This window comes from Nicotiana tabacum, chromosome 13 (assembly GCF_000715075.1).
Source record: "Nicotiana tabacum cultivar K326 chromosome 13, ASM71507v2, whole genome shotgun sequence".
Lineage (NCBI taxonomy): Eukaryota > Viridiplantae > Streptophyta > Magnoliopsida > Solanales > Solanaceae > Nicotiana > Nicotiana tabacum.
The window spans coordinates 129,911,414-129,922,415 of NC_134092.1; the positions used below are offsets into that span (position 1 = coordinate 129,911,414).

General features: G+C 34.9%; 2 protein-coding genes across 2 annotated transcripts; both read right to left on the reverse strand.

Annotated features, from left to right (window-relative positions):
* Positions 1-434: 434 nt before the first annotated feature.
* Positions 435-5,930, reverse strand: LOC107764786 (uncharacterized). The gene is made up of 6 exons (XM_075228519.1): positions 5,792-5,930; positions 5,247-5,341; positions 2,361-2,622; positions 2,077-2,273; positions 1,706-1,893; positions 435-1,138 (listed from the first exon to the last, which is right to left on the reverse strand). The coding sequence occupies exons 2-6, from the start codon at positions 5,339-5,341 to the stop codon at positions 852-854; spliced, it is 1,029 nt and encodes a 342-aa protein (XP_075084620.1). The 5' UTR covers positions 5,792-5,930; the 3' UTR covers positions 435-851.
* Positions 5,931-8,924: 2,994 nt separating this feature from the next.
* On the reverse strand, positions 8,925-10,576 carry LOC107796101 (protein RSI-1). Its single transcript, XM_016618832.2, has 3 exons — positions 10,396-10,576; positions 10,201-10,225; positions 8,925-9,397 (listed from the first exon to the last, which is right to left on the reverse strand). The coding sequence occupies exons 1-3, from the start codon at positions 10,477-10,479 to the stop codon at positions 9,216-9,218; spliced, it is 291 nt and encodes a 96-aa protein (XP_016474318.2). The 5' UTR covers positions 10,480-10,576; the 3' UTR covers positions 8,925-9,215.
* Positions 10,577-11,002: the final 426 nt, after the last annotated feature.

An 11,002-nucleotide genomic window follows, 5' to 3' on the forward strand; every position in this document is an offset into this window, starting at 1 on the left:
TACTTGCTGGAACTCCATCATATTATGCTGGAGTTCCAGCATACTTATCCTGGAACTCCAGTATAATATGCTGGAGTTCAAGCATACTTATGCTGGAACTCCAGTATAATATACTGGCGTATTTTCCGGGTTTTGACCAGTGTTTTCGCTCAAATTTATCTTTACATGAAAAGTGGCTAAATTTCGATTACTTTTGAAACTGGACTATTTTTGAACGACTAGTTGTAAATCTGGCTATTTTTGAATTTCTCCCGCATTTGCCACCCCTAACGTCACAAGTATATACAAGGCACTAAGTTTGCTTTTTAAGTGTTTCAAACCCATTGCATCAGAGAAAGTCACAATTCAATGCTACAACAAAGCAAAACCTTTTAGACAAACAATATTTTTTCCTGGCAAGACAGAAGTACAGAGCAAAAAATGCTGCAAATCATGTGAAGAAATGAATGTCATCTCTGCAAATAAAACATTACAATCTAATCCAAAGTAAATGGACATTTTTGTAACAAATTTTGAATTCATTGGGCATATAAATACTATTCTATCAACTCAAAACGTCGACTTTCTTGCACAAGCAAGAATCTTCTACTCAGAAGTAGCAACAAGATCGAAAATCTCTACCCTTAACCAGAGATCTTTTCGAGCTCTAAGGAGAAATTACCGGTAGGGTGCTTTCCCCTTAAATGGGCCCTATGTGGCTCGAATCTATAACACCGGGCCAGTGGTAAAAGAAATTGCAACAGAAAATAACATAGCAAAAGAAGAAGCTAAAAGGATTTACTATTGGGTACTTGATATAGCTGTGGATGTCAAAACTGATCAAGCAGGTTGAAATAAACCAGTCGAAAACACTACTTCACTTTCTTACTCAAGTTTGAAGTTCCAAATTTTGCGTCATCCTTGATGAAACTCCACCAGATATAGGTCAAAGGGATTGTGGTGGCGTGCCAAAGTGCATGGGCATCTACTAGTCCTTGATATGGAGGGAAGTCATAGATCTCGAGGAGCATAGCGAGGCCACCTCCCCCAACCACCGTCCATAACTTCCATCGGGAAGGATGACGGCTAATTCCAGCCCAGAATGCCCAAATTAGAAGTTGAGAAACAGCTATCACTACACAAACTTTCATATTCCATCCTGAGAATTTATCACAATAATTATCATCAGATATAAACACCAGAAAGTAAGTAAAAAAAATAGAAGCTTCCTATGCTTTCCAACCCTTTATTGAGACCTAAATCGTGTCAAACAACAATTGCTGAAGTAGAACTTACTGAATCAATCATTTGGGCTCATAATAAATTAAAAGTTGCTCCCCCTACTCAGCCGAGAGCCTTGAGCATTATACAATGACCTTGTTGTAAGAGTAACCCGTTACATTCCGGGTGGAATTGCCACAACACGGCATTATTTTTACCAAGAATTATTGCAGTAGGATAATGGCTAAGAGGACTTAAAAAGCATTATGGCATTAAAATTCCAAGGCTTAGCTCAGGACCCCGCTACTCGTCGTATTTGATTTGGTATTGCTACCGCACATAATACCAAAACGCAAATAACTCGACCCAAAATCAATACTACATTCTATCCTTTCTTACTTGAGTTAAAGCTAGTTTATGCTTGTTTTACGTAAATACACTCGACATACCTATTGGCAATGCATGCACATTTTGACGTATTTAACTAGAGAGACTGCGAGATTACCATAATCCATTTGATAGTTGTTCAGGTACAGTATATGAGTGACTGTAAAGGCAAGCAGTGGAGCCGCAACCAGAACTCTCGCAACCTCATTCTTTACACTGAAACTTCTTAGTATTGATATAATCAGTGAAAATCCAAGTAATGCCACAGCAGATGAGTAGTCCAGCTTTTCTGTAAAATCCATGTCTCTGCAATAAATAAATGAAAATTGGTACACTGAAGTAATATTGCAAGAAAATAGATAAACTTCAAGTCGTAGGCACTGCCAACAAATCCCAACAACATACGATTTTAAAAAAGCCTAAACTCTACATTGGTAAAGTTAGGAAATCAAAATCGGCATTATCGAAACTGCTAAAGTATAAACTTACCGGCTGTGGAAGACAGCACTCCATAGCCATGAGTTCATAGACAAGAACGCGTAAATGTGCCACAAACAAGTGTAATTGTAGCCGGTCTTCTCATCAGCTTTTGATCGTAACTTGTAGCAAATAAGCATGAAAAAGGACAGCCATCCATGGAAATGCATTGCAAGGTTAAGCGCGGAGAACGCAACAGACACAGGCTCCTGAGAGATTAAAATGTTACTACAGAAATAAGAGGACCTTTCTTGAAGCTGTTGGAACTTAGGACAAGAGGCCATTTATTAACATACCTGAAGCCCAAACACTCGTTTGAATGGCCATTTCCCATGATATTTCACAGGCCCAAATCCATGAGTGGCTCGGTCTTTTTCTCTTTGAAGCATGCAGTGATACTGGCAATCACTTTGGCAATTCGCTTGTTTCAACCACAGGTATAGAGACTCTTTCAAGTACCAGTTGTCATCAGAAGAAGAACCATTTAAAGGAATTTTGCAATGCGGGAAACATGTTTCTCCAGCACATCCAGTCTTTTTACATTGGTCAAAACAATCCCTAAATGATAGAATTTGATACTTCATAAATAACTTGTCTGATTCTTAAGTGCTAGACTACAGCGAAAATTCATAAATTGTGATTGTATTGGGTTTAGACTTTATTTGGGAGGAAAGGAAGTAGATTTTTTTCAAACTGATTTGGAAACAAAACAGACCAGTGAGCCACAATCATGTTGCACATCCGCTACAAGAATCACCTAAGTGATGAACTGCATTTGCTTATCAAAAAAAATAATGTTCTTCGACCAAAATTTTCTTGGATTGACAAAAAGGGCTATAACCAAACATACAACCAATTTACAAAAGAGTCGTTTTCAGCTTATATAAGGGAAACAATAGTAAATAGTTGGTCCCTTTTTGGTATTAGCTTCTAAGTTTCGTCTTTGGTGCAGCACCCGTCTCGACACGGGAGCGGGAGCGGGTGCGGGTGCGGGAGCGGGTGCGGGAGCGGGATATGTCCCGGATTCGGTCAACTAACTTCGGATACTTTGACTTGAGTCCATCGACAAATTTGGGGGGAAATTGAGATTTTGATTTTTCAAAATTTAAAATAAAAACAGATTTAAGACCTGGGAAATGGCATACCTTCAATATTGTAGTACTTTTGTCTCATATTTGCTGCTTTGTGTTTCAGAAAAACCAAGAATTCAAGGGGTCGTGTTCTAAGTTCGGACTTCTGGTAGACAGTAGCAGCGATATAGATGTAGAGATGGTGGAAGGCCTTGAATGGCTTTTTTTTTTTTTTTCTCTTTATAGCTCTATTTTTTTATAATTTTGAATTTTTTAGCCAAATCCCCGCACCCGTATCCACTCTTGGATCCGCACCTCCGAATCTCAAAATTTAGATTTTGCCGAATCCGACACTCGGATTCGAGCCCGTATCGGATACCCGCACCCGAGTCCGAGCAACTTAGATTAGCTTTACTAGTTTGTGTTGAGCTATCCCCAAAGTAAATTAGCTTCTCACATAAGATGGTTCAACAAAAAAGCTGGTATTTCAGGATTTAAGTTAGAGCTACTGTTACCATTCTAAACTTCCTAGCTTCCCTAAATTAGAAATATATTCCATGATTATATTCTGAAATTAGCACAGGAATTCCTTCACAATATTTTCAAATACATTGCAAACTATCAGTGGTAATCCATGCAATATCTCGAGACAGTGAAAGCTTAATCCAATGTCTTTCAACCTTTAACATCACGAACTTGACAGATATGTGTTTAAGCTCTTCCTTGTCTCTTTTCCGACCTTAATATTTTCCTTAATTTCCCAGGCCAAATATCTCCCGCCTCCTCCAACAACTAGGGTTTTCATTACTTTCACTATTCAGGTCTACCTAATGCTTGCAACTTTACTCTCTATTTCCCACCAACCACCAACTAGCCAACTGTTGAGATAGTTGCCACTAGTCAACTTGCAAACCCCACATTTTGAGAAATGAGATAAGGTCGCCTGAGATGGTTCGGCCATGTTTTTGTTCACCTCCATAAGAACCGGTCCGTAGGTGGGACGCAGTGCAGTCCCCTTACGAAACTTTCGTTATTGGGTCAAGTGCCTGAAGAGCATATTTATCGAAAGAAATATGATTACCTCGATGAGATATTTCCTTCATTCTTCCTCTATGTTGTTTACAGAATCCGTCGCTCCCATCACTTCCTACTTAATGGTTAGGTCTGAATTCTACAATGGAGCTCAGAATGAAATTGGTTCTTGAGTCAATCTTCTCAGTCTTTATTGGCTCGAAGCTCTTGATTTTTAGTTCTATTTCTATAAGAAGATTCATTTTATTATGGTATGAATGCGTACACTTCCTTTTATGAGATTGAATGTGGTATAAAGGGTCGAGAGAAATCAAAGGTTACATGATCAAAGCTATCTAAAGAGACCTACAATCTCTCAAAATCAATACGGATTTAACTAAGAACAAAACACAGTTGAAGGAAAGGATCCATATAACCTATACCAATTAAGTGGAATTGAAATCTTAGTAGTTGTTGATAGACTCACATTTTGTTTGTTGTTTGTCGGCTTGTCATGAGTCATTTTATTCTAGTTAATATATCCATGGATTGAAGACTCGCATGATTAAAGAAACTCTAGTTTTAGTGAACTCCTAGTTTTATTAAATACAATTTATTTGGTATTGGAAAGAAATGAGCCCGAATAGGAAGGAAGAGATACGTAGGATTCATATGGACGATCCCAGCATGTTGATTGATATGCTGAAACCTTAAACCACTCTTAACTCGAGACCGACTAGACTCAATCTCCTGAGTATAATAATGCATATCATTCTTAAAGTCGTCCTCATTTAACGATTAAAGAACACTCATTTAATACCTCAATTATTGTTGCATGTTTTATAACCTACTACATAATCCACTTAGAAGTTTGAGGGCCTCTTAGGCGAAAAATAAACCTTTTCCACGACGAACCATAGTTCAAAAAAAAAAAAAAAAAACTTTTACAACACATTGGAATTGTGATTAAGACAAGAAATGAAACCCAAATCAGTTAAAATCAATCTTCATCAGTTCATTGTATCTTTGCAAAAGCAGAAGTAAAAATTGGAAAAGCTCACACAATATATGAAACATAAGGTAAAAAAATTGAAACATTACCTGTACAAAGGATCAGCATCTCCAGCACTAGCATCAAATGTTCCAAAAAGACAAAATAGAACTACCAAGAAAGTGATCCAATAAAGATCTGCCATCTGATCTCACACAAAATTGGGTAAAAATGAAATCTGTTAATGTCACAAGTTATATATAATCTAACCAATTTAGCAAACTTGTTGGGGGGGGGGGGGGGCGTTCTAGCTCCAATACCCGGATAGAAAAGTTCCAATTTTTCAAACAAGATCTTATTTTTACAGTTTAAATTGGGAAAAATCAAATCTTCTGATGTTACATGTATCTAGCTCCAATACCCAGATAGGAAAAAGGGTCTAAATTCTCCAACAAGACTTCATTTTTAAGTTTAAATTAGTAAAAATCAAATCCTTTAATGTCACATGTTATATATAGTGTAACAAATTTAGTAACTGAATTCTGGCTCCAAAACTCAGATAGAAGAAAGGGTCCAAATATTCAAAAAAGATTTTATTTTTACAGTTGAAATTAAAATTTTGGAAGGAATTTAAGGGATTAGAAAAGGAAATTACCTGGTTGGATTGACAATTGCGTACTTAATTCGCGTATCGGACAGTAAATAAATAGAACATTCTTTAATTCATCAGCGGCATTTTGATATTCATGAGAACGTAGAAGAGAGGAATGGGAGTTGGAAAACTGAAGAGAAAAATAAAAAATAAAAAAGATTTAAAAAAGAAAAGGAAAGGGGAGAAGTGCACATATAACCACTTTACAAAGTATTTAAAGTTTAGCCTTCTCACAATTAGTTTGAGTCTTTTAGACTCGGATTACACTTTAAATCTTTAGGAGTTGTTTGGTTTGAACACATTAGTTATATTGAATTAGTTGTCCTGGTATTATTTTTTATTGATTGTTTGGTATATTGTATTAATTATGTGATTGTCAATGTTACTGTTTTACCCTGGGATAACTTGTTATGGGATTATTATCCATCCTCTGACAGGTATAAGCAGCTGCGGAGTCAAAATTTTCATTACATAGGTGAATGTAGAGATCACCGGTGTCCTATTCAAGACGAAGTACTTGTCGTCCCCAAACCAAAAGGGATGAGGGAAAAAGGCTCGAGAAAGCGCCCTTGGAAGGGGGAATATCTGAAAACCATGAGAGATAAAGCAGAACCGGTCAGCCTTTGCATTACGACGTCGAATCATCTTTCGACGAAACGACGGTATGATGCGAGGAAGCCTCGTCCGCGTCAATGATACATCGGGTGATAACTATTTGACTCCAGGGATGGCCTCATCTCAGCTGTGGATCTAATCAGCTCCATTTGACCGCCAGCCTCCACAGTGAAGCTTCCAGCTACAGCTTCCACTGCGGGACAGGAGTTGAAGTGAGTGCTTCAGGTAGATAAGCTTCGGCGCTTTCTTCGACACCTTTCCATGGATACAGGGAAAAAAATGGCTTATTCCGCATCAACCTAAGCCCGTTTATTCCGACTAAGTGATCCATTGGCGAAAAGAGCGCCTTCTTCTTTCTAGCATGAAGCTCTGTCAAAGAAGCATTCTATTCCGAAAAGGCTTAAGGCTAGGCTAAACCTCCCTCAAAGCTTCTCTGGCTTGCTCTTTCAAATAAAATTTTGGCCAGCAGTAATGTAATCGGGATTTTATCTCCTAAATTCTTTTTTCTATAAAAGTTGAGGAGTGTCAAAATATATAAAAGTAAACATACCAGGAAAGGGGAGTCAATACATAGTATGTATAAATATAATTTATTTTTTTACCTATCTACACAGTGTATTTTTTCCACGAAGAAGTGTCATCTGACATCCCTTCCTATAATGTAGCTCCGCCACAGGGTATAAGTTATCTCGATACTATTTTTAATCATGGGCTAACTTATCCCAAGATTAGTAACCAAAAAAAGGATAAAGTGGTACTAAATTTCTATCCCAAGATTATTTTTACATATCCATCGTACCAAACGATCCTTTAAATTAGACTCTGGCAGATAGATAGGAACTTCAGACTTCAAAGGTTTGAAATTTTAATTTTGGCATTTAAACTTCAGCCCTTCGAGTCTAAAGTTAAGAACTTAAGATGTGTTAGTTCAAAATTTCATACTCGAGAGAAGAAGATGAGCCGGAGGAGGAGCGGTTTGGAGTTTGCCAAATTTAACTAAACTTTAAATAGTTTAAAACTGGCTAAAGATTAAATAGCATATCTAAATGCAATTACTTGGTGCTATTTGGGCGAGAAAAAGATAGGTCAACATATAAATAAAAGAAAAATTAAATTATTTTTCGGAAAATTACTTCCATTGTATCTAGCACTTTTTTTTTCCTCAATGATAAGAGACAGAGAGACAACCTTTCCACCTGTTTATTTCTGTTATATGCAAAGGGATTATGATATGATCAAAGCTAGAGTAGATAGACAAGCCAAGCTTGCTCGGTTGGTAAAAGCACGTTCATCCACGCCAAGGTAAAGTGCGAAAAAACTATAGATCTCCTAATTCGAGGGGTTTTTAAAATTAAAAAATAAAAACTAGAGCAGATAAAGTTCAAAACTGAGTATACATTTAAGCAATCAAAGTTAGACAACCAAGTCAAGCAATGGATCCACCCACCCACCCCCACCCCCACACACACAAAAAAAAAATAAAAAATTGCAAAGACGTGGTAGTGAAAACTAATCAGATGAAATTTACACATTTAACTTTTGAAATTATAGGTTCATACTTATTATACGTTGAATTTTTATTGATTTTTAGGTAACATATTTATGATGTGTTAGATTCAATTGAACCCATGCAAAGCTCAATATTCTTGAGAGTAAATTTCTTGTAGATATGATTGGGTACATAGTTTTATGGATAACAGGTCCAATAGCATTAATTATAAATTTAGTGGCATTTAATGTCTCGATAAATTATTATTTCTCACTCAGATGAGTCCGTACTCACATTAGGGAATCAATTAATCTAATATGCATGGTGTAAAACATATTTAAGAGTATTTTCTATCAAGATTTTCTATTCAGAGCCAGGCCGGCTCTAATGTAGATTCAAGCAAGGCTTTTGACTCAGGCCCCCAAAATTTGGAGCCCCATTAAAATCTTACCTAAGATTAACAATGTTTCAAGATAGATTAAATTTGTTGGCTATATTATCAATTGAAAAAGAATTATTAGGGAAATCGATTATAAAAAATTATTAATAATTTTTTAAAAAAAAATTTAGGCACCACGTTAAACTTTGATTTTAGGCCAAACATATATTTTAGACGCCCCTGTTCAGAGCTCGCTTGAAATATTAGGTTATAGAAAATTAGTTGTCAAAGACAGTTGCCTTGGGCCATATTTACCCCTGACCACCTTCTACAACTATATATGCCAAAAATCATTATTGACCTTTTAGTAAAATAAAATTCGTCTAGTTTCTTTATTTGACCCTATTATAAGTAAGACTATTAAAGACCATAGTGTCACGTTCTTAGTAATTAATTAAGTACACATTCTTGCTATATCAAGAAAGCAATTCAAATTCTCTAATAAAAAGTTTCCTTTAATAATTCTTTTATATTTTTTCTAGTACTTAATTAATTAATAAATACGTGACAATAGTCATCAAAAAAAGTTAGAAGGAAATGCTAGAAAAGTCCCAATTCAAAGCTCAAAAAAGAAAAATATCAGAACAGTACAATTAAAAATCAATAAATAGACTTGATTCAATAAATAATTTATTACATTATATTCTCGTGATGGTAAAAACACACTACAACAACAGCTCAATTCCAAGCAAGTTACAGTCGGCTTATAAATCCTCACGGATCATATTGCTCTAGAACTACAACTCATCTTAAACATCAGTAGCAACAAGTAAACATACTTAAAACTGCAAAAGAAATTAAGTTACATCGATACAAAAACACAATAACAATAATCTTTTTTTCGACTATTAATTATATTGAAAGAATTTCGCCCTAATTAATATTTAAGGGCATTTTGATTTTCCTTCTTGAGTCTTCCAATTGTTGTAGCAAGGGCATGTTTGTTTGTGGCCATAAACCCCACGAGGCACACACAAGCAAGTAGCACAACACTTTTGACAAAAGAACATACATGGCTTCTTGTGTGATGTTGCTGAGCATCGATATGTGCATCTTGGCTTGCAATCTATTAACACCACATAAAAAAAATTAAAAACTAAAGGAAATTTACATCAAATATTAAGAATCATTACAATTATTAATTTATTAAACATCTCGGTCACCAATGTCAAATTCTTAAAATCTGTGGTACATAGGTTAATATACATACATATACATACATATATATATATATATATATATATATATATATATATATATATATATATATATATATATATATATATATATGTAGCAAAGACTTATAGGGTGTTTGGATCAGTTTTTAAGCTAATCAAATCAGCTTTTAAGTTCTTTTTAGCTTTTTTTAGTGTTGACAAAATTAAAAAGTTCATGAAATAAGTTAAAAACTTCTTAAAACAAACCAAAAGCAATAAGTTGGTCAACAACTTGTTATTTTTTAGCTTAAAAGTTATTTCTGAAACTTTTTTTAAACCAATCCAAACAGGCTCTTACTCCTTGACTTGATGTCGGTTTTAGCTGGAAAGAGAAAGAGATGCTACGCTACGGATTGAGTTTGAACCAATGTATGGAGCTCATAAAATGAGTTAGCCCCCGACCCCATAGGCAAATCCAGAATTGTAAGTAAATGGGTTCCTATTGTAGTATCAAATTAATTTACGCTAATAACTGGATTCACATTTATATATTTATTGATATTTAATGATTTTTTTTAATAAAAATACAAGATCTATGCAAAAGTTACTTGCTTCCCAGTAACCAGTAACTATGCTCTATATTCGCCATCACAAATAACAACATTTTCCTATACATAGGGGTCCAAAGGAAATAGCCAAATTGTATATATACCTCTAGGCTGGAGATTGTTGTAACCCTGCCAAAATGAAGAAAAACACACATAAAATTAAAAGGGTTTTCTAAACAAAATGTAACCCTGCCAAAATGAAGATAAAAACACATATTATTAAAAGGGTTTGACAAAACAAAAACTACATTATTATTTTTCCAATGACTAATTAATAATGATCATAAACATATATATACCTCAACCATATTGGAGAAAGTGAGCAAAATCAAGAAAATTGACAGAAGCAACAAGAAGCTAACATTGTATCCACTTTTTGCCATATTCTTCTTCTCTTCAAAGGGAACTAAACTGAGTATTTTGCTTTAGTAATGAAGATAACAAAAAAGATATAATAAGAAGAGAATAATGAAAATATTGGAAGTAGAAGAAGTGAAGTGAGAATATTTATAGAGGGTTTTAATTTCCAGGGGCAAAAAAAAAATTAAACATAGTGGCGAATATTAGGGCGTGAAAATGGGACCAAACCACAAGAAAAGTCCATGTTATAATTGATTGATAATTATGAAAAAGGTTAAGCGTTGAAGGCGCCGTGTTTGCTGTGTTATAATTTTGTCAAACTTTTTCTAGCAATTTGTTAGTTTAGTCGTTTTCGTGGATCTTGAAATATTAAAGACAAATAGAATTCCATTAATTTTTTATGTTGCTTTCGTTCCTGGGTTATATATAATTTTATCCATGGTCATTGAGCTTATTTGTTTATTATTTAAAAGTCACTTTTTTTTGTTACGTATAAATTATTTAGCTTTGTATTCATTACACAAAAGTCTATTTTCTAGGATACTC